This window comes from Taudactylus pleione, unplaced genomic scaffold, assembly GCF_031769625.1.
Source record: "Taudactylus pleione unplaced genomic scaffold, aTauple2 ptg000428l, whole genome shotgun sequence".
Lineage (NCBI taxonomy): Eukaryota > Metazoa > Chordata > Amphibia > Anura > Myobatrachidae > Taudactylus > Taudactylus pleione.
This window is the reverse complement of record NW_028284830.1, coordinates 2755589-2779534: the sequence shown is the minus strand read 5'-3', so window position 1 is coordinate 2779534 and position 23946 is coordinate 2755589. Positions and strand designations below refer to the sequence as shown.

The window sequence follows — 23946 nt, the reverse complement described above, 5'->3', positions numbered from 1 at the left end:
CCAAAACCAAAACACGAGGGTCGGCGCACATCTCTAATAATAACCTGCATTTTATAAGGGGGAGACGTCTAAACCTACTAAAGAGAACAAGTGAAGTTGCTCATAGTAACCAACCAGCTTTTAGCTATAATTTATAGACTGTCTGTACAATATAAATGATAACTAAAAGCTGATTCGTTGCTATGGACAACACCTTCCTTGACTAATCCTCTGCAGAAGAATTGATACACACTGACACCTCCAGCCGTACACCAGCCGCCCGCCAATCACAAGATGGCGGCCGGCCGGTCGGTCACGTGAGGCGTCATGTGGCCACACCCTCTGTCCGGGCGGGCGTGGGCCGGGACGGCGGAGAAGATGGCGGCGCACAGAGGCGCTCCGGTGAGGTGCGGAGCCTGATCTCCGGTGTGTGCAGCGGGCCGGGCCCCCGGGAAGACGAAGCATGGAGTCGGAGGAGGAGCAGCACATGACCACCCTGCTCTGCATGGGCTTCTCGGAGCCGGGCGCCATCCGCAAGGCTCTGCGTATGGCCAAGAACGACATCAACGAAGCGGTGGCGCTGCTGACCAACGAGCGGCCCGGGCTGGACTATGGCTACGAGCCCATGGACAGCGGCACCAGGGGCGAAGGCAGCAGGAGCACAGGGTTCGACCCGCCTCCAGCCTACCATGAGGTGGTGGAGCCCGAGGTGAGGGGAGCGGGGCTGTCAGACTGCGGCTGCCATGTGTCACCCGGTGCTGGGGTGTTTGCCTAATACTGACAGGGGGAAGGGGTCACTAGGGTGTGTGCCTAGTACTGACAGGGGGAAGGGGTCACGGGTGTGTGTCTGCTACTGACAGGGGGGTCACTGGGGTGCGTGCCTACTACTGACAGGGGGAAGGGGTCACTGGGGTGTGTGTCTGCTACTGATAGGGGGGGTCACTGGGGTGTGTGTCTGCTACTGACAGGGGGAAGGGGTCACTGGGGTGTGTGTCTGCTACTGACAGGGGGAAGGGGTCACTGGGGTGTGTGTCTGCTACTGACAGGGGGAAGGGGTCACTGGGGTGTGTGTCTGCTACTGACAGGGGGAAGGGGTCACTGGGGTGTGTGTCTGCTACTGACAGGGGGAAGGGGTCACTGGGGTGTGTGTCTGCTACTGACAGGGGGAAGGGGTCACTGGGGTGTGTGTCTGCTACTGACAGGGGGAAGGGGTCACTGGGGTGTGTGTCTGCTACTGACAGGAGGGGGATCACTGGTGGTGTGTGCCTGCTACTGACAGGAGGGGGTCACTGGTGTGTGTGTGCCTGCTACTGACAGGAGGGGGTCACTGGTGTGTGTGTGTGCCTGCTACTGACAGGAGGGGGTCACTGGTGTGTGTGTGTGCCTGCTACTGACAGGAGGGGGTCACTGGTGTGTGTGTGTGCCTGCTACTGACAGGAGGGGGTCACTGGTGTGTGTGTGCCTGCTACTGACAGGAGGGGGTCACTGGTGTGTGTGTGTGCCTGCTACTGACAGGAGGGGGTCACTGGTGTGTGTGTGTGCCTGCTACTGACAGGAGGGGGTCACTGGTGTGTGTGTGTGCCTGCTACTGACAGGAGGGGGTCACTGGTGTGTGTGTGTGCCTGCTACTGACAGGAGGGGGTCACTGGTGTGTGTGTGTGCCTGCTACTGACAGGAGGGGGTCACTGGTGTGTGTGTGTGCCTGCTACTGACAGGAGGGGGTCACTGGTGTGTGTGTGTGCCTGCTACTGACAGGAGGGGGTCACTGGTGTGTGTGTGTGCCTGCTACTGACAGGAGGGGGTCACTGGTGTGTGTGTGTGCCTGCTACTGACAGGAGGGGGTCACTGGTGTGTGTGTGCCTGCTACTGACAGGAGGGGGTCACTGGTGTGTGTGTGTGCCTGCTACTGACAGGAGGGGGTCACTGGTGTGTGTGTGCCTGCTACTGACAGGAGGGGGTCACTGGTGTGTGTGTGTGTGCCTGCTACTGACAGGAGGGGGTCACTGGTGTGTGTGTGCCTGCTACTGACAGGAGGGGGTCACTGGTGTGTGTGTGCCTGCTACTGACAGGAGGGGGTCACTGGTGTGTGTGATTTTGCATGCCTGATACTGAAAGTGGTAGTCTCTGTGGGTGTTTGCTTGCCATCGAATGGGGGTGTCTCTGCAGTTGTGTGCCTGCTACTGACAGGAGGGGGTCACTGGTGGGTGTGTGCCTGCTACTGACAGGAGGGGGATCACTGGTGGTGTGTGCCTGCTACTGACAGGAGGGGGATCACTGGTGGTGTGTGCCTGCTACTGACAGGAGGGAGTCACTGGAGGGTGTGTGCCTGCTACTGAAGGGGGGGGTCACTGGTGGGTGTGTGCCTGTTACTGACAGGCGGGGGTCACTGGTAGTGTGTGATTTTGCATGCCTGATACTGAAAGTGGTAGTCTCTGTGGGTGTTTGCTTGCCATCGAATGGGGGTGTCTCTGCAGTTGTGTGCCTGCTACTGACAGGAGGGGGTCACTGGTGGGTGTGTGCCTGCTACTGACAGGAGGGGGATCACTGGTGGTGTGTGCCTGCTACTGACAGGAGGGGGATCACTGGTGGTGTGTGCCTGCTACTGACAGGAGGGAGTCACTGGAGGGTGTGTGCCTGCTACTGAAGGGGGGGGTCACTGGTGGGTGTGTGCCTGTTACTGACAGGCGGGGGTCACTGGTAGTGTGTGCCTGGAACTAGTGACTGGGAGCCACTGGTGATGTGTGCCTAGTACTGACAGGGAAGGGGTCGCTGATGGTGTGTACCTACTACTGACAGGGGGGAGGTCACTGTGGGTGTGCGTCTGCTACTGACAAGGGGAGGGTGTCTCTGCAGGTGTTTGTCTGTTCGGCTGTCATTGTGGGTGTGTGCCCCTGCTACTGATGGGGGGTCACTGATGCTGTGTGCCTACCTCTCAGCACTGGTGGCGTGTTCTGGCTACTGACTAGGGGTGGTCACTGTGGTGTGTCTACTATTGGCGGTGTCACTAGGGTGTGTTCCTGCTACTTACAGGGAGGGATCTCCTGGGGTTTATGTCTGGCAGCGTTGGGGAATCCTGGTGCTGTGTTTAGAAGTATCTTGTGTTTTTCAATACTGGGCTTTATTGGGTGGTGTGGGTCTATTGTTATTATACAGGATGGAGGTTTCTCTAAAGAGATGCTAGGGGTTTACACTGGGGAGTACGGTGTGTTTTAGGTCTTTTTACTTGTGGTGTACTGTGTGTACTCTATGGAGGGGGGGGGCTATCTGCATGGATGTTATAAAGTTGGGTTTCTCACATTTGGGACCTCATTCAGAGTCTGTTGCGAGCGCCGATGGTTTGGCCTGCGCGTGCGCAAGCCCCGGAGTGACAGAGTTTCTCTGTCGCTCCGGAGCTCGTTACCAAAGGGGCGGCTATCGATGTTGATCGTCAGCTGCCCCCGTTTGGTAGGCGGGCCCGGGGGTGGTTTCCAAAATGGAGGCGTTCCTTTACGAACGCCTACCGTTTTGTGGGCGGCCGCACTGATATCATCAGTGCTCCATCAAGCAGAAAGCTCCCTGGGGTTTACGAGTGCCCAGACCCAACCTTAGGGTCTGGTCGTAAGCCTCGATGGTCGCGATGGTGATCTCCATCGCGACCATCAACCTGGTCGGTCTTTAAGCTGTGGGTGGTAACCCACAGTTTAGCGATCGACAAGGAGGCGGCTGTTCAGGATGCAAGCGGCCGCCCTGATGCTGTGCGACCGCTTGCATCTAACGACCGGGTCTGAATGAGGCCCTTGGTCCTTAAATACCACAGAGAGGTCACAATTGTGGGGTTTTTTTACCGCTCAATTAAATTAAATCACCTGAAACGATGACCTGTTGCCATTTGGTCTTAAGGTATCCTCCAAGACTATTATGATGTGGAGCTCTAAATCCATTCCATCACCATGGATAGCGTTAACAATCTGTGTTATAGAAATCAGGCTTTAATGCCATCCATGCTCATGGAATTCCTTTGTACCAACAATGCCATAATGCCCATGTGTTTCAGTATGACCCAGGATTGTTCAGCTGTGTTACTCCTGTTTGTCTATAGTGTTCCATCTAGCTCCGGCGGGAGGCAGGGCGCCGGAGGGCGACCGAGAAGGGGGCGTGGTCATCGAAAAGGGGGCGCGTCTATTCTCCGGCGGTGACCGGGTCACCGCACAATTCTTCACCTGCGGGACACTGCGACCCGCGGGTGAAGACGGTTCCCGCAGGCTGTTAGGGCAGGGCGCTTTTTGCCCTCCTTCTGGAGGGCAGGGCGCTTTTTACCTTCCAGAAAGAGGGCAGGGCGCCGCGCCCCGCTAAAACAGCCTAGCGGGAACGCTATGTCTATATTGTGGGTTAGTAGTGTTAATTGTAGGTCCAGCACTAGGCAGGGCGCCGGACAGTAAAAAGGATACAGGAAAAGGGGGTGTATCTTTAAGATGCACCCTCTTTTCGCCGCTCTTGGGGGGGGGGGGCGTAACCAGCACTTAAGGACATGCTGGGTTGCCCCCAAGCTCTCCCCTCACTGTGAACAAATGCTGTGCTCATGGCATCTGTACACCAGCGATGATCGCTGCACCGCAATTCGCCCCCCCGTGCGGGACACTGCGACCCGCGGGTGGGGACAGCACCCTGCACACCCGGCAGGCTGTTTCAGCAGGGCACAGTGCCCTGCTAAAACAGCCTAGCGGGAAGGCTAGGGGTACATTTACAGCAGAGAGGTCTCTCAAATGTAACTACCATAGGGCAGAGCTTGACAAATATTTCTAAAATCTAGGAGCCAGGATGAAAGTGTAGGAGCCAGACCCGGGCAACCAACCCCCATGGCCACACCACTAACGGGGTGCCGCAGGTAAACCACCCTCTCACAAGCATATTACTGAGCATCTAACCCCCCTCTCCAGGCAACCAACCCCTAGAAAGACCACCCCAGGCAAGCAGTGGCTAGAGTGGTGAGCCCAGGTGCAAGAATATGCTTTGGGGCACCCCTATGCAGAGCCCCCAGTAGTGGTCCGCTATTTAGTGCCCACAGTAATGCCCCATTAACAATGCCCCTTATACAGTGCCCCAAGAAGTGGTCCCCCCTATGCATTGGCCTCAGTAGTATTCCCCCCAATGCATTGCCCCCAGTAGTAGTACTCCCAGTAGTAGCCCTCACTATGCATTGCCCCTAGTAGTGCACCCCCCTATACAGTGCCCTAGTAGTGGTCCCCCTATGTAGTGTCCCTTTAATCAGTGCCCCCAGTAGTAGTCCCCATATACAGTGCCCCCAGTAGTAGTCCCCATATACAGTGTCCTCAGTAGTAGTCCCCACTATGCATTGCCCCTAGTAGTGGCCCCACCCTGTACAGTGCCCCAATAGTGGCCACCCCCCCAATAGTGCCCCTTACACACAAAAAAACTACTGTATCATTCACTGCCGGCTCCCACGCCCCCGCAGGCTGCCTGCGGTCCTCATCTCAGGAATCAGGATGATGATCGATGACTATCTTGACAGTCACACATTGTGACATCCAGCCAGGAGCAGCTGTGCCCAGCCCTGTATCACCCACCGCCGGCCCCATGCCCCCGCAGGCCGCCCGCGGTCCTCATCACTTCACTTTGTCACACAGTCAGGAGGAGCAGCCGCTGCCCAGCCAGCCCTGTATCACCGCGCCGGCGCCCGCTGCCCACCTGACAGTGACTCCAGTTGCTGTCCAGTCTCCGGCGCAGGTACAGCAGTCAGTGCGGCTGCCTCTCTCCCCTCACGTCTTTGACGCCGGCGCCGCCCTTGTTCAGCACCGCCCCCAACCCACCGCGGGGACTGCAGGGATAGTAGATACGCCACTGGGAGGCAGGGGGTTGCTGAAAATCTGGTCGCCAGGTGGCCAAATCTGGTCGCCATGGCGACCTGGCCTCCGGGTTTTGTCGAGCCCTGCCATAGGGGGTGATTCAAGTCAGCGGGAGTTGAATAGTGGCGGGAAGTTGGTCCCGGAGCTATTTATTTTAGTGCGTTGTTTAGTCCAACTGTTACAAGTTAAGTCTGAGGATGGCGGTTCTCGTGACTTAATCTTTGTGTTTAGTTGCGAGAACTGGCATTCTCTAACAAAAGTGCTAGTCGCGCTAAGCCGGAAAACAGCCTCGCAGCCGGCACTTAAGTCAGATTTCTCATCCTCTCATCCTCAGGAGGGTGCGAAAAGAAATCACTTAGCCGCCCTAACAGCGCGCTGAATTGAATCGCCCCCATAGTGATCTGTGATTCTGTCGTGTGATAAAATACACTTTAATACTGGGGGCATTGGCATATTTTGGGGGGGGGGGGCGTAATCAATGTCTTTTCTCTCAGGGACATTGATTGTCCTTGATCGACTATCATGAGTGAATATAGAGAATTTTCTGTTACAAATTGCACTGTGAATGCCAGTGGGTTTCATTTCACACATTAACAGCAGACCTCAATTGTTGTGTGTTCTGATAGCTTTGTAATGTAATTGAGCTGCTGATTCATAGGACCATATGCCATGAATATCTTCTATATTTGTATGTGGCAATCCCACTTGAATCTTTCTGTATTTCTTAGAATACTTTGAATTGAAAGTATGTACATGTTATGTGTCTTAAGCTGGGCACACACTGTACAATTGTTTCTAAGGATTGACAAGCTCTCGATTTGTTCTTGTGGGAAATCGCTACGATAATCAAGTGTACACACTATACAATTGGTTCTTCCGATCCTCCGATTTATCTGTCCTATCGGTCTGAAGGAAATATCGTGTCCCTGTACACACCTACACAGATTTACATATGCAGCAGAGCTATCTAGAGGGGATGTAGGTATGAGACCAGCGGGCGCGATTCCGCAGGTCTCCATACCGACAGGGAGATCCCAACAAGGGATTGAAGATGGGCGTTGAAATGCCGACGCATATCTTAATCCCGATGCTGGAACGCCGAAGGATGCTAGCCCGAACGCGGCAAGTCCGGGGCGCCCTTAGCGTTAGCCGCAGGGGAGGGGGGAGGGTTAGGTTTAGGGAGCGTAGCATATACACTGCAAAATGCTTCCGATGCCGTGACCCGATATATATCATCTTATTAACTTCCCAGAAGATGCGATCATAAGCGAAGACTGATTTATGGCAGATTTTATGTATGCTTACATTATACAATCGTCTATCGTATCCTCAATTACTGCAATAGTCTGATAGCCTAAAGCTGGGTACACACTGTACAATTATCTATGTACATGCTGGCCTTAGTAATGCGTTGTGTGTGGCATGCTGTAATCCAAGTAACATTTATGTATGTGTTTACAATCCTTACAAATGTTTTCAGTCTGCTTTTGTTTTTTTAACATGCTAAAATTCATATTTAAGCTCTACTGAAGCACAGCTCATTGCGTTTACATTGTGAGTTCTCAAATGCATCGTCCGATTCCCTGGAAGTTAACAAGCGGTGTTTAAACAATATAAATAAATTCACAAGTGCTAACTAAACACACATAATACACACCTCTTAATGCAGTTATTTTGCTTACACACCCGTAATCATACTCTTTACTTGCATTATAAGCACAGTTGTAGCGCTGGGCTACGCACAGCCTTATGCTGGCCACTCACGTGCAGGTCTGTGAGCTTGTTATGGGCGATATTCCTGAGCGTGGCACAGTGTCTGTAACGTACAGTTTTCATGGCAGGTCTACCGTAGCCTCTGACTTTGGGTCATGTCTGTGCTGTGTAGCTCTGGCGGTTTGGTGATAAACAGGGGGAATGTTTTAGTGGGAAAAATGGAACTAAGGATGAATTTAACTTACTGTAGATTTTTGTTTTATTCTTCAAAGAATGTGGTGCCTTAGAGGGCATTTCAATTGGTTTTTTTTTAGGCACGAATAAGTAATGGGCACCCGATGGAGCAATTCAATTGTTTTGCCGATCCGGTGCAACTGCATTACTTATCGCGCCCAAATGCACAGGGTTTTGGTGCATAAAGTGACTAAAACTGTGGAAAGTCCTGGTCAGCGTACCTAAACTACTGATTTTTCACGGATTTCTGCCTGCCACCTCAGGAGAGTGCGAGCAGAAATCATGGGTGCCTGCGGTATTCCTGCCCGTTGGAAAACTATTTAGTAGCTCTGTCAGGTGCCCGTAAGTGACTTACGGGTGCCCAAAAACAATTGAATTCCCCCCCCCCCCATAGAAGAAATGGTGGAGACTGTAGTGCAACAAACTGTTTCTTCATCATGACTTCTAAACTAATAGCTGACACATGTCAAGCACTGGCTATTTACTAACATAGATATGCTGGGCATACACTGTACAGTGAGGGGTATATCCAATAGTTTTCTTTACCTCGCGCTCAAATTTTTGATTACCGCGAGTATGCGCGGTCCCGATAACCGCAGTGTCCCATGCTCACTGTCTACCCCATCTTTGTCACCCCTGTCTGTCTCTCCCCTTTAGAATGTAAGCTCTCTTCCCCCCCCATGTGCCGATTATCTACTCCATACTCCCTACAATAACACCTAACCCATGATCCCTTCCACCCTGCTGCTTATCTGAGTGGTATGACCGCTGACGGAGCAATGTTTATACACCATGTACTTGTCCTGCATTGTCTTGCACTGTAAGTCACTGTTTTCTTGCTCTGCTCAATTGTTTGTTTGGTTTTTTTTTTAAATATCTTTATTCAGATTTTTTCAATAAAATATACAAGACAATCAAAAGAAAAAGCAGTCGGAACATTAATTGTATGTTCAAACAGTAGAAAAATATTGTTAGCAAAGTACACTTAGCGTATATAGATAATATTCACAATTAGAATGACATGAACACACAAGTCAGTGATATCCTCTACAAACAATAATAAACCAAGCTGCTAAACAAAGTCCAATCTGAAGTTCCATATAAAACTGTCGGTGATCTGACTCCGGTGAAATTATGTAACGATTTATTTAACTATGTCAACAAACCATTAATCTGGCCACCTTTAAACATAATCAACAGTATACAATCAATTGTTTATGTACTTTGTAAGACGCTTCAGAACCCTTGTGGGGGGTCATAAAAATAAAGGATGATGATGACAACGGTCATAATATTTAGACGGGGCTGGAATTACCAAAGGTAGGGCTGTGAGCTTATGATCAGAAAGGGGAAGGTCATTCGCAGAACAGAGTGGGCTAATGGCTGGAGTAATTCTGACAAGGTTAGAGATGTTGTTGGAGATGTGTTAATAGGGCTTTATAGATGAGGGTAAGTAGATTGAATTGTGCTCTGCAAGGAACAGGGAGCCAATAGTGGGTTTTGTAGAGCGGGAGGGAGAGGACGATAAGTCTCACTGCCAAATTTTTGGAAAAATTGCAGAGTTGGACAGATATCAGACGAGCAGACAAGAGGGGAGCATTGCCATAATCAGGGCGGGGAATGGCAAGAGTTTGAACAGTGGTTGTGGTGTCATCCAAGTGGAGCAAAGGGCGCATCTCAGCTTTGTCTTATGAGGTTGACCGCATTGAGCAAGAGACAATATGTGGGGATTGCCGTCGAGGTCATAGTTAATGACCCTCATGCTGCATGCATGGGGACAGGAGAGAAGACACCACCATCAACTTTAAGGGAGATGGGTGGAGGGGTCACTAGAAAGATTATCATCTTCGCTTTTGATATGTTGAGCGTGAGGTAGTAATCAGCCATCCATGTAGATTAGAGTGTCCTCAGTATTTAGGCAGTATTGGTGGTCACCAGCGTGGATGAGTTGACCGAGAAGTAGTGTAAAGTCGGGTACACACTAGACGATATGTCGTCCAATCCGATGGATCGGATGATATATCGTCCACATCGGGCAGTGTGTACCTATTGTGTAGCTAACTATGCGCGTTCCTGCCATTTGTCAGCGACATCACCCATCGGACTTGCATGCAGGACTGACGGGCGATATCGGGTACACACTTAACGAAGTGTACCCAGCCGAGGTTTCTTGCGGCGGTTCCTAGCATCGGCAAATGCGTACACACTTGTCGATGCCGGCAGCAGCGTAGTGCCGGTGGGGGCCTTGCTGCATTCGACAGTGTGTACGCACTTGCCGATGTCAGGAACCGCCGCACGCAACGTCGGCTGGGTACACATCGTTAAGTGTGTACCCAGAATTGGAGAGAAAAACAGTGGGCCAACAACAGAGCCTTTGAGGACTTTGACAGAGGGAGAGTAGGGAATTGGATGTCAGAGGAAGAGACTGCACATGTGCGAGCGATTATGGAGGTAGGAGGTAAACCCTGAAGGCCAACAGATTGAATGACGTCAAAGAGGAGAAAGTGGTAAACTCTCAAAACTGGCGTAGAGGATCGGAAAGAATTGACCCATTGGCGTTGCCAAAAGTAGATTAGTCACCTCCATAAGGGCGTTCTTGAATGGAGCGGAAGCCTAATTGTAGCCTAAAGCTCGGTTCACACTAAACGAGTGTGTACCCAGCGATACGACCCCAGTGCTGACTGGCCGACATATCGGGCGATCCGGTGCCCGATATGCCGGCTCCCGCCGCATAGTGCTGCATGGGATCGTCAGCTGCATCACCTGATCTCCGTGCATGTACAAACGATCAGGTGATGCCGCTGACTGGAGCGCGCACTACACGATGTAGTGCATATACACATATTGACGATTTGTCGTTCCGATGCGTCGGAGTCGGCCAAATCGTTAGCAATATCGTGTACTGTGTAGGGGCCTTAAGGGGTCAAGGAAAGAGTGAATGGTAAGAAAGCGCTTTACACTGTTGTAGATCAGCCATTCAAGAAGTTCTGCAAGGAATGTGAGTAGTGATATGTGGGGGTAGTATGAGAGAGGGGGGCTCGGCGGAGAGATGGTTTCTTGATAATGTGAGTGATGAGTAAATGTTTGCAGATGAAAGATGAGATGCAAGTACAGGGTACATGGTGATCAGAAGTATCAGGGGGAAGAGACCTTACAGTCTGTGACAGGCAGGAATGTGAGCAGATATCACATGGAGCATCAGTCAGAGCTGATTACTTGCTGTGCTGATTGCACATTATCATTAGACAGTAGATGAGGTTGTAGTGGGAAGGAAAGGAGTCTGCTTAAGATATTTCACTAAATAAATGTGAGTTCGTAAAATGTGGATAAATTGCAGATTCTTCAACGTGACCCTAAATGGCCGGTACAAACGTCCAGCTTCATATACAATTGCAGTTATTGTATGCTTAATTAAATTATTTTATTATTTCCTTCTCCATATTTTCAGGATAGGTAGCTATGATCATACATTAAGGGGGGTATCCAATTTGCTGCTGCTAATTATCTCGCCCGGGGCTATCCAATTAGCCCCGAAGCCGGCACCTATCAGGGATTTTGTTTTGCCTGCCTGAAACAGGCGAAACCAAACTCCTGATAAGAAGCGGTGATCGCAAATATGCGCTATACGTGCTTAAATGGTTGAGGTCTCCCTGGCCCGGCCAGGCAGGACTATACCTTAGCGCCTGTCCTGGATGCAGAACCCAGCGCTACAGGGACAGGTCAGGTGACCCCGGCACCCGGCTGGAGAGGGCAGGTCCCGGCACCCGGCTGGAGAGGGCAGGTCCCGGCACCCGGCTGGAGGGCGGCACTGTCAAAACAGCAGTTCAGCATTAGCAACCACTACCTCCTCCTGTGCTGTTTCAATGATGCAAGGTCTGCAAGTGGTTAGTGTTTATTTGTACTAATGTCTATCTCTTTATATGAGTGCTAGTGCCTGTGGATCCTCATAGTCTTGACTGTTATCACTTGCACTATGACAGTATGAGCTGGCCAACAGGAGCTGTTCGACAAGTACTTAGTGCTACACTGAAATTTGTTTTCATCTGGGCTTTTCTGTCCTTAGCTTCCACAGTTACCCTCTCCTTGCCCCTCAGCACTGTACCAGCTGCCATCTACCCTTACACCCTCCGTACCCCCAAAACTGCCTGCTCCCATCCTCCTCCTTGCCCCAGCTGCTATCTATCCTCCCTCCCTAACCCCAGCATTGCCTGTCCCTACCCACCTCCTTGCCCCAGCACTGCGCCACTTAGTATCTACCCTTACCCCTTCACTACCCCCAGCAATGCCTGCCCTTACTGCCCTCTAACCCCAACTTCTCCCGGCCTTTACATCCAGCTCTACCTCAACTGCTGCTTGCTCTTAACCTCCTCTATTCCAACTGCTACACGCCTCCCAGCACTGTCCCAGACGATGCCTGCCCTCACCCCCCCCATAATATGTGATGGGACCCAGAATCTGTGGAGTAGGACCCCAATTTTTTAAAGCGAGGGGTCCCTAGGACCCACAATTTTTTTTCGCTCACCGTAATCACTGAGAAGGTGTTTTTCTCCCGATCACGGCAGAGAAAATACATAGGTCCGCGACTTTTCGCAGATCCTATGTATTTTCGTGAGAAAAACAGAACATTTTCGGTCGTAATAAACAGAGTTTAATTGGATAGCACGATATAAAAATCTGCGAAAAATACCCAAACATCGGCGAAAAAAGTTGTTGTTTTTTTTTTTACGGCCGAAATTATTTTGGAGCTGATTGGATACCCTGTGTGGAAAATTCAGGACCATGGGGGCTTAATGAGTGGGCCTGAAATTCTTAAGAGTACTTTAGTGTTAACTCTAGGTCTGGCGCCGGATCTAGAGAAAGGGCACCTTGTAAGGGGGCATGGCCACAAGAAAAGTGTCTTAAGACGCCCACTTTTCATCAATCTTGGGGGTGTGCCCGGCCCTGACGGACATGTCTGTGCAAGCCCTCCCTTTTCTGTGAAAACCAGCGCTGATCTCTATAACGTAATTTTCCCCACCCACGGGACACTGCGGCCCGCGGGTGGCTAATGCACCCAGCAGGCTGTTTTAGCACGGTGCCGCCAAGGGGGGGGGGCAGAGTGTATTCTGCCCTTTTGAAATCGGGCAGGGTGCAGCGCCCCGCTAAAACAGCCTAGCGGGGACGCTACTGTCTCTTTCCTTGAGTATTAGACACCAGGAACTCAGATAATCAGTATTTTCCTAACACTGTGCTGCAGAAAGTATACGCTGCTGGGGAATAATTCTCCTATCTGGGAACATTACTAATTTTTTTGTATTTAAAGGCGTCTTACTGTACTGTGTAATAGAATCTCCATATCTCCAAAACCTACTGTATTTAACACGTTTTCTAATAAAGAAGCCTTAGGTACCAAGAGATCTGTAAAATAGCTGTGATTGTTACCGGAACCTCTGTGACTTGAGAAGTAAATGATTGGCAGGTTGGGTTCTATTAGAAGTATTGTTGCTTATTTATGGAGATTATTGTATGGACAGCACATAGCAGTGTGTGGTGGGATAACATTATTACACACCTTTGCCTAATATACCCTGGTCGCTGTTGTGAAATAACCGAGGAGTGGTGTAGGTGGCAAAGCATTTCATTACCTAGCTGCAGATAAATTGACGTCGGCAGAAATTGACAATCAGCATTGAAGATAATCTCATTGCCTAAGTACAACTAATGTCAAGCTGAAACACTTGTGCAGACTGGGGAATTTCAAGATAAGATCATTGACATAAATCCATTTAAATTAAGACCAGCCAAGGTTTTATCCGTAAGCTGATTGGTTGGAGCTGCCGTTGACACCCACAGCGCTGTACATTGAAATTGCTGATAAAGTGACTTCTATTGTGCAGGAGGAGCTAAGCTACAGTCAGTTGTTGAAAATCTATTTATTTTTGCTGCCTGTTGTGTGACGGAGGAAATGGTGAATAACGTGGTTGTATTTCTGTCTGCAGAAGGTGCTGAGTGTGCAGGACAGGGGACAGTGTGATGAAATGCTGCGTCTTGTAAACTATTAATAGAGGAGGTGGTCTGCTGGTTACACACGTGTGTGTGTGTGTGTGTGTGTAATTTATATCTTGCAGTAAGTGTATTATAATATGTTTAATTATTTCCTCTTATTATTTTGCCTATCATTATTTCATATGACCTTTCGCCACCAGCATAGGTTCCTGTTGCAACAAGTTACGTGTGTCCTCGCGCACATAGATTCTTTTTGCTATATGGCGCAAGATGCTTAGCGTGACTTAGATGCTTTGCACGGGTAGCCGGGCATACTTTTTCCTAAATATTGCGTCTTGGCTGCATACAAAGCCGCTTACGCTGCATCAGGTTACTGCTTTTGTTGCAAAGGAAATGATATAAATTATGTATAATGTCGCAGATTAACCACTTAAGTGACTGTTTTTCTTCCCCAAAACTGGTCAGAATTTTTTTTTTTTTATTTCAACGTAATTTTATTGAAGAACGTAGGTAAGCTGGGTGTCTTGGTGTTTAGCCGCGGGGGGGGGGAGGGTTAGGTTTAGGGACCCCCGGGGGGGACTTACCGCATATACTCGAGTATAAGTCGACCCGAATATAAGCCGCGGTACCTAATTTTACCCCCCCAAAAATGGGTAAACTTACTGACTCGAGTATAAGCCTAGAGTGGGAAATGCAGCAGCTGGTAGTGCCCCCAGAAGTAATCCCCCCCCCCCCTGGTAGTACCCCCAGAAGTAATCCCCCTCCTGGTAGTGCCCCCAGTAGTAATTCCCCCCCTGGTAGTGCCCCACAAGTAATCCCCCCCCTGGTAGTGCCCCACAAGTAATCCCCCTCTGGTAGTGCCCCCAGTAGTAATCCCCCTCTGGTAGTGCCCCCAGTAGTAATCCCCCTCTGGTAGTGCCCCCAGTAGTAATCCCCCTCTGGTAGTGCCCCCAGTAGTAATCCCCCTCTGGTAGTGCCCCCAGTAGTAATCCCCCTCTGGTAGTGCCCCCAGTAGTAATCCCCCTCTGGTAGTGCCCCCAGTAGTAATCCCCCTCTGGTAGTGCCCCCAGTAGTAATCCCCCTCTGGTAGTGCCCCCAGTAGTAATCCCCCTCTGGTAGTGCCCCCAGTAGTAATCCCCCTCTGGTAGTGCCCCCAGAAGTAATCCCCCTCTGGTAGTGCCCCCAGAAGTAATCCCCCTCTGGTAGTGCCCCCAGAAGTAATCCCCCTCTGGTAGTTCCCCCAGAAGTAATCCCCCTCTGGCAGTTCCCCCAGAAGTAATCCCCCTCTGGCAGTTCCCCCAGAAGTAATCCCCCTCTGGCAGTTCCCCCAGAAGTAATCCCCCTCTGGCAGTTCCCCCAGAAGTAATCCCCCTCTGGCAGTTCCCCCAGAAGTAATCCCCTCTGGTAGTTCCCCCAGAAGTAATCCCCCTCTGGTAGTTCCCCCAGAAGTAATCCCCCCCCCCCCCCCCCGGTAGTGCCCCCAGTAGTCCTAATAAAAATAAAAAAAACACTTACCTGAAACCCCGCTCCTGGTCCAGCCGCTGCTATCAGCTCCTCCGCCGGCATTACATACCGATTCCTAGTGTTCATTCTAGGTCCGGCAGCAGGCAGGGCGCCGGTCCTAGAGCTAGGGCACTTCTGTGTGCGCCCGACTAGGGGGCGTGGCCAAAGAAAATGCGGCGTGTTTTTATGATGCTTCCCCTTTTCGTCACTCCTGCGGACATGCCGGGCAGCCCCAAAGCGATGCGGTCACATTGAATGGATGCCGAGTGCATGCGCCTGGCATCCGTTCACCGGCGTTGACCGCTGCGCCGCCGTTTTGACGGGTCAGTGTCCCACGGGTGGAGACTGTCTCAGCAGGGCGCCGCGCTGGAGGGCAGGGTGCTTTCGGCCCTTCAGAAATAGGGCAGGGCGTGGCGCCCCGCTAAAACAGTCTAGCGGGAATGCTAGATTCCGTTTGCACCCACGACTGCAGGTGCTGGGCATCCGACAGAGCAAATTCAATTGTTGCTCTGTACGGGCGCATACAGCCCCCGGAGCTGCGAGCATAAATGTGCGGTAAGTCTGGGGTTTGAGCGCCCAAAGCAGGACTTTAGATGGGTTTAGCTGCATTACGCGGCTAAACCCTATCATGGGTCCCCAAAAACAATTGAATAGCGCACCCCGATCTCCAGTCACTTTAAACGGGAGATAGGGCGTGATAAAACAATCAAATCTTCCCCCCTTAGACTGAGCTGAAAACATCAGTGGGTACATATACTGGAAGAGAGAATCTCTAGAGGCTAGGGCTAGAGGTGGGCAGTAAGATGCCCCCCAGTTGTTGTACTAACATCCCAGCATGCAAGTAACATCATGTACAAGATTACATTGTAGATAAAAATATGACTTAGACTGTGTGAATTGGTTTTAGTTTGTATCTTCTGCTGCAGAGAGTAAAGGTGCATACACATGGGACAGTAGTCAACGATAGCGATATCATTGAACGGTCTGCTGGATGATCGATATCGATCATCCAGCACTCCCCCAACAACGGCCAATCGCGGGTCTCTATAGTAACCTGGTCGATATCGTCCAGGTTGGCCTACATGCATGGGCGATGGACGGTATCGTTATCATCCATACGTGCCCGCGCATCGCAGGTTGTTGGTGGGTTGGAGGCAGCGAAAAAATGCACGATATGAATGATGACGATATTAACGATATTGTGCCTTTTAATTGTACCGTGTGTACACACCTTAACAGCCCCAGCTGTTTCGGGGCTACAAGGTTTAAACATCCCCAGCAAGCCGTCTACTGGCAGGACATTCTGGGTTGTTGAGCCACTGGTTGCCTATCTGCCTTACCGTGTCAGTGCTTCCAGCTTTGGACCTCCATTGTAGTTCCATGTTATAGCAGAGATATTAGATGTATACTTTAAACTAGTATACTGTACATAGTATAGTATAAATCCCAGTGTGGCATTTGATTCTTGCTAAAAATTAAAATTCATTAAAAAATAGAAGTAAACTTATAACAGGGCTAGACAAATACCAGTCGTTTTGGTGACTAAGATTTTAGTCCTTGTGATTAGTTTTTTCCCGCCGTGGTTTGATCCCTATTAGTGTCAGTGCTGAGCGGGAGTTTTTTATTTTATTTTATTTAGAACAAGCAAGGCTACGCTATTTGGCTTTTTCATGTAGCCATCATAATGCTTAATAAGTAGGTCCCACCCCTGTTTCCAGATTGGAGGATTAGGTTTGTGTGCTCTTTGCCAGCCAATCCGCCAATTCAAAATTTCCCATTTTTATTGCACTTCTCAACTCCTGTTTTATAGGGTGAAATTTATGTGTTACTTTCATGCCATAGTGTTCTATTACTGTATGGAAGCTTAAGAAAAGTAGATGAACATAATTACAATGTTTTGGATACTAAAGCATTTTATGATTTTGGAACGTAACCCCAGATGCCCCCCTGCTGTAGTTTCCTCCCTAGTTGTGTACTGTGGTAAGATTAGTAACATTACAGTTATACGTCTGCATGTAGTAAGCTATTGCAGTACAGATAATTACGGTTTGCCTGGGAACTGTCAATATACAACATGCATTGCCTCTCCTAAAACATCGGTCACCATCAGACTTTAATGGTATTTTGTTTTGCAATATTCAGCTTTTTGACTTCAACAAGGGAATGAAGACAAAACGCGTTAAGGATTTCTATCTTGGGAAAATTAATCTCAAGCTGGTTCCACCAACATGACCATGACTGGTCCTCCACAGTCACCAGCTCTCAGCACAATAGTGCACCTTTGGGATGTAATGAAAAGGGAGATTTGCAGCATTAATGTGCAGCCGACATCTGCAGCAACTGTGTGACGCCATCATGTCACCATGGACCAGAATCTGAGTGTTTCCAGCACCATGAACAATCCAGGCCGTTCTAGGGGCAAAGGCGGGTCCCACCCCAGTATGAGACGGGTGCACATAATAAAGTGGTCACCAGGGCCGGTTCTAGACATTGTGGAGCTCAGGGCGAAAGGTCACAGTTGCGCGCCCCCCCCCCCCCCCCCCAAAAAAAAAAAAACCCACAAAAACAACTTTTTGTAGATGACGTTCCTCTGCGCGTGCTGAAAGCACACGCGCTTCCCGAAAGGGGGCGTGTCCTTGCGGAACACCCCCAATTCATCACACTGTGTGGCTTCCCCCAAGCTCTCCGCTCGTGGCGAATAATTGCCATGTGCAGTAATGCGCCTTACACAGTAATGCCCTTTATAAACACATTATGCCACATGCAGTAATGGTTTTTATAACAGATTATGCCACATGCACTAATGGCTTTTATAACACATTATGCCCCATGCAGTAATGCCCTGTATAACACATTATGCCACATGCAGTAATGCCCTGTATAACACATTATGCCACATGCAGTAATGCCCTGTATAACACATTATGCCATACGCAGTAATGCCCTTTATATTACATTGTGCCACACACAGTAATTCCCTTTATAATACAGTATCCCCAATTCAAATTACGACACACATTAGTCCCTTATTCATGTTATGAGACACAGTGGTGCCCCTTTTACACAATGCCCAAATTAGTGCCCCTTATACGCAGGGCCCACAGTACTGAGTAGTAGTGCCCCCTATAGTAGTGCCCACTTTAATAGTGCCCCCTATATTAGTGCCCACAGTAGGAATGCCCCCTATAGTAGTGCCCAAAATTGTAATGCCCCCTATAGTAGTGCCCCCAGTAGTAATGCCCCCTTATAGACATGTACCCAGTAGTAATGCCCCCTTATAGACATGCCCCCAGTAGTAATGCCCCCTTATATGCCCCCAGTAGGAATGACCCCTTATAGACATGCTCCCAGTAGTAATGCCCCCATGCTTCCCTTCTGAAAAATAAAAAATACAAACACAATACTTACCTTAGGCCCCGCTCCTGCGTCCGCTGCCGTCCGGTCCGACCACAGCTCCAGCACGGATCTATGGGAGAGACTTCATGACATCCCTCCCATAGTGCTCTGGAGTGAGCTTTGGCTGCCGCTGCAGGAAGGGAGCCAGGTGCCCGCTGATAACAAATATCAGCGGGCACCCGGCAACGCGGGGGGATCCAGCGCTGTTTTTTTTTTTATTATTATGGGATTATTTTTTTTTTACCTTCTGGGGACTCAGTGGCGCCATCTAGGGGCCGGCGCCCCGGGCGACGGCCCTGTTAGCCCACCCCTAGAACCGCCACTGGTGGTCACTGAGTGTATTTCTTATAGTGACAGACACAAATGTATGGAAATGTGTGTGGGTCACCTGAAGTTGTATGACTAAAAAAATGGGGGGATGAAAGAAACCTCTAATGTGGGGGGCTGCTGCTATTTAAAGGTCCTATTAACATTTTAAAGATAAAATGCTAAAAAAAAATAGACCCCATTAAGAAGCGGTGACATATACTATAATTATTACATAGTGCAGTTATACTGGCTTAATTATGTTGCTATCAGACCTTAATACCATACAAAATATATACAACTGAATTACAAATTGAACAATCAAATATTGTAAGTGAAAAATATTATATATGGTCTGTTTGCCAGAGCCGTGAGCTGTGGCCCAAGCGGTCTCTGAGGTTTTGGTAATGGAGGCCCCCTTTTTTGTATAACTGGTTGGCTTGCTATTGTAGGTGGAGGGTGATATAATGTAAACCTGTTTTTCATACGTGTATGTGTGGGTGTTCTATAGAATAGTGTTCACTGTAGGATGTTTTGGGGGCAGGATGCTGACCACGGATGTTGGCACATTTTAATTTTGCCGGGCAAAATTTTGGACACTGATGTATACAGTTCTAATTTATACATTAATACAATCAATGTTCATCCTAAGTATTGTAATAGAATGTTGTGTCCCTAATTCACATCATGACACAGTAGTGCTTCCAATTCAGAATATGCCACACAGTAGTGCTTCCAATTCAGAATATGCCACCACACAGTAGTACTTCCAATTCACGTTGTGCCTCACAGTAGCGTCCCCAATGCACGTTGTGCCTCACAGTAGCGTCCCCAATGCACGTTGTGCCTCACAGTAGCGTCCCCAATGCACATTGTGCCTCACAGTAGCGTCCCCAATGCACGTTGTGCCTCACAGTAGCGTCCCCAATGCACGTTGTGCCTCACAGTAGCGTCCCCAATGCACGTTGTGCCTCACAGTAGCGTCCCCAATGCACGTTGTGCCTCACAGTAGCGTCCCCAATGCACGTTGTGCCTCACAGTAGCGTCCCCAATGCACGTTGTGCCTCACAGTAGCGTCCCCAATGCACGTTGTGCTTCACAGTAGCGTCCCCAATGCACGTTGTGCCTCACAGTAGCGTCCCCAATGCACGTTGTGCCTCACAGTAGCGTCCCCAATGCACGTTGTGCCTCACAGTAGCGTCCCCAATGCACGTTGTGCCTCACAGTAGCGTCCCCAATGCACGTTGTGCCTCACAGTAGCGTCCCCAATGCACGTTGTGCCTCACAGTAGCGTCCCCAATGCACGTTGTGCCTCACAGTAGCGTCCCCAATGCACGTTGTGCCTCACAGTAGCGTCCCCAATGCACGTTGTGCCTCACAGTAGCGTCCCCAATGCACGTTGTGCCTCACAGTAGCGTCCCCAATGCACGTTGTGCCTCACAGTAGCGTCCCCAATGCACGTTGTGCCTCACAGTAGCGTCCCCAATGCACGTTGTGCCTCACAGTAGCGTCCCCAATGCACGTTGTGCCTCACAGTAGCGTCCCCAATGCACGTTGTGCCTCACAGTAGCGCCCCCAATTGTGTGGCATAACAATTCACGTTATGCCACACAGTAATGCTTATAAAATGGCCTAAGATCTCATGTTTTGAAAAGTTCCCTTTAACTAGTCCTTTTTTTTTGTTTTTGTTTTTTTTGTCATGTAGGACATATTGAAAAAATAATAGGCTTAGATTGTATTATGGTCACAAGTTAAATTTTTTATGCTGATATATTACCATAATTTGAGATCTGACATCTAATCAACAAATGGGTACATGCACTGGTTTCATATGTGCAGCTAATTTTCTGCCTCGGGCTATGGGTGGCTCGTCCCTCAACTGCATCTCGGTGGGCAGCAGAGGCTGTAAGCATGCATGACTCCCAGGCGGTTTGTGTGGGGTCATGGTGGCGGGTCAGTGGTGAAATTATGCAGCGCGGGAGTCCCAGGGTCTTCCTTCTGTGAATGGTGTGCTCCTCCTTTCGGATAGGCTATGCCCAGTCCTTTGCTTTGCCCATCTCCTGATACTCCATGGTGATTTCCTCACTGTCTGTGTGGCTGTGCGTCTTGCAGAGAAGTGCAGGGTGCAAGTCAGCAGTCACAAAATGGGCAGGGCGTAGCATGGCGCCCTGCCAAAAGCGCGTAGCGTAAATACTAATATAACATAAAAATGATACGCCGTTCTCAAACCCATAATGCCTTTTAATTTAGTAGACACACTGGGCGCAATTCAGTTCTTTCCAGCCCCTATCGTGCCCGACGGAGCTATTCAATTCTTGCTCCTGTCGGGCACGATGAGCTGCCAGCGCTGCATTTCAGCTCGCAGCCCCTGGGGGATGAGAGCTGAAATGTGCGGAAAAGTGACATGTTTGGGCGCCCAAACATCACTTTTCGCGATCATGCCCAGCACTTTGGTCGGGTTTAGCTGCTTTACGCGGCTAAACCTGACCTCTATGGGCGCGATCAGCACGAAAATCTTGGACAATTGCATAGCGGCCCGCGATCTCCTGTCACTTTAGACGGGAGATGCGGGCCGCGAAAACAATTGAATTCCGCCCACTAACATAACTTATTGCATATCCCATATTGTTTTTCCTTTAATGAAAGCCTGTGCATGTTAATGAGTATTTGCTGTGCTGGGAGACGCTGCCTGATGCAAGAAGTGTCAATATCTAAGTCTCTTGGGACACCTTAACAGTGCACGGACAGTTCACCTCCTAAATGATTCATTATTTATACCGGTAATATCTTGCCGTGCACTGCGGCCTACATGCAATGGATGTAGCCGTTTTGTAGGATGAACCAGTGACATCACTTCATGCCTGAGTGATGTCACTAGTGTCCTGTGAATAGTGGTTCTGCCTGGAAAAGTTGATGGGCACACTTCACTGGATAGTCTACTTGTATAACAGGGAAAGGAGTCTTATGAAGAGTGCATGCCATGCTTGTTTATGTAATAGGCGCAGCAGGCTGCTGTGATGAAGTGGGATTGCTGCCAGCTCTGTGTCCTTGCGAAACCAGTCAGGGATCTTGCAGAATCTCCCCCCGTGCTAGGGAGGCCTTAATATTGCTGTAATGTATAACAAATCGCTATAAATCCATAGTTCTGTTTCCCTTGGTGTACGTTGCTTGTACGAATGCCTTTAGAGTTTTGCTTTCATTTAGTTCCGATTTCCTATAATAAGACGCCTTTATTTGTTTTTACCACGTCATGCAATAGCTCTGTTAGCAGCCAGCAGATGGTAAACGTGATCTTGTTGACCTTTTAGAATCTTGGCTTGTTCTGTCTGAGCATAACCTGGCTCTGGTGAGACTGGCAGGTAGATGGTACAGCACACTGGCAGCTGTTGTTAAGCTGGGTACACACTGAACAGCTATTTCTGCAGATTGAATGATCTGCAGATATATCTGTAGATGATTGTCGTTTATACACACTGATTGGCCATCATCTTCCAGGCAGCCGAGGGTTCCGCTGGCCGGGGGGGCAGGTCCGCCCCCTCCCTCCCTCCCTCCCCACGGCTGCCGCTGCATGTGTACGGGCGGTCGGTTGATCGCCTGTATAAACTTGACAATGGACAGATATGTCTGCAGATTTACAGTGCCTTGCAAAAGTATTCACCCCCCCCCCCTTTGCATATTTCATGTTTTGTTGCCTCGCAACCTGGAATTAAAATGGATTGTGTGAAGGTGTGCATCATTTCATTCACAGAACATGCCTACAACTGTGAAGTTGTTGTGTGTTTTTTTTGTTATATTGTGAATCAAACAACATTTAGGACAACATAACAGAAAACGTCAGCGTGCATAACTATTCATCCCCCCCCCCTTAAAGTCAGTACTTTGTCGAGCCACCTTTTGCGGCAAGTACAGCAGCAAGTCGCTTTGGATAAGTCACTATGAGCTTGCCACATCTTGCCCCTGGGATTTTTGCCCATTCCTCAAGGCAAAACTGCTCCAGCTCCTTCATGTTGGATGGTTTCCGCTTGTGAACAACAATCTTCAAGTCTGACCACAGATTCTCAATTGGATTGAGATCTGGGCTTTGACTAGGCCATTCCAACACATTTAAATGTTTACCGTTAAACCACATGAGTGTTGCTTTAGCGGTATGCTTCGGGTCATTGTCCTGCTGGAAGGTGACCTTCCGTCCCAGTCTCAAATCACAGGCAGACTGAACCAGGTTTTGCTCAAGAATATCCCTGTATTTAGCTCCATCTTTCCCTTGACTCGAATCAGTTTCCCAGTCCCTGCTGCTGAAAAACATCCCCACAGCATGATGCTGCCACCACCATGTTTCACTGTGGGGGTGGTGTTCTTGGGGTGATAGCGTTTTCCTTGGTGGCCGAAAAGTAAAATTTTAGTCTCCTCTGACCAGAGCATACATTTGAGGAGTCGCCCACATGCCTTTTGGCAAACTCAAATCGTGTCTTCTTATTTTTATCACTAATGCTGGGCATACACTATGCAATTATCTGTCCAATCTGGCTGGTTGGAATGAAAATCTGGTAATGTATGGGAGCAAAAAACAATAGAAATTTGCTCCCAAACGCTAGAAAACGGACCAGATTTTCCTTCCCACCAGACAGATTTGACAGATATCTGACAGATAATTGTAGAGTGTATGCCCAACATAAGTAATGGCTTTTTTCTGGCCACTCTCCCATAAATGCCAGCTCTATGGAGTGTACGGCTTATTGTGCTCACATGCACAGATACACCAGTCTCTGCTGTGAAACTCTGCAGCTCCTTCAGGGTTACCTTTGGTCTCTGTGCTGCCTCTCTGATTAATGCCCTCCTTGCCCGGTCTGTGAGTTTTGGTGGGCGGCCCTCTCTTGGCAGGTTTGTTGTGGTACCATGTTCTTTCCGTTTGATGTTGATGGATTTGATGGTGCTCCGGGGGATCATCAAAGATTTGGATATTTTTTTTATAACCCAACCCAGAATTGTA

The 23946-nt window shown here is 49.5% G+C and overlaps 1 protein-coding gene across 3 annotated transcripts in view; it reads left to right on the top strand.

Annotated features, from left to right (window-relative positions):
• Positions 1-332: 332 nt before the first annotated feature.
• The window catches only part of USP24 (ubiquitin specific peptidase 24), a 123608-nt gene continuing 99994 nt past the window's right edge, over positions 333-23946 (top strand). For all 3 annotated transcript variants that reach the window (XM_088447319.1, XM_088447318.1, XM_088447317.1), the window contains exon 1: positions 333-688. In XM_088447319.1, coding sequence (XP_088303445.1) covers positions 443-688 — 246 coding nt within the window. In that variant the 5' untranslated portion in view covers positions 333-442. The remainder of the gene's footprint in view (positions 689-23946) is intronic.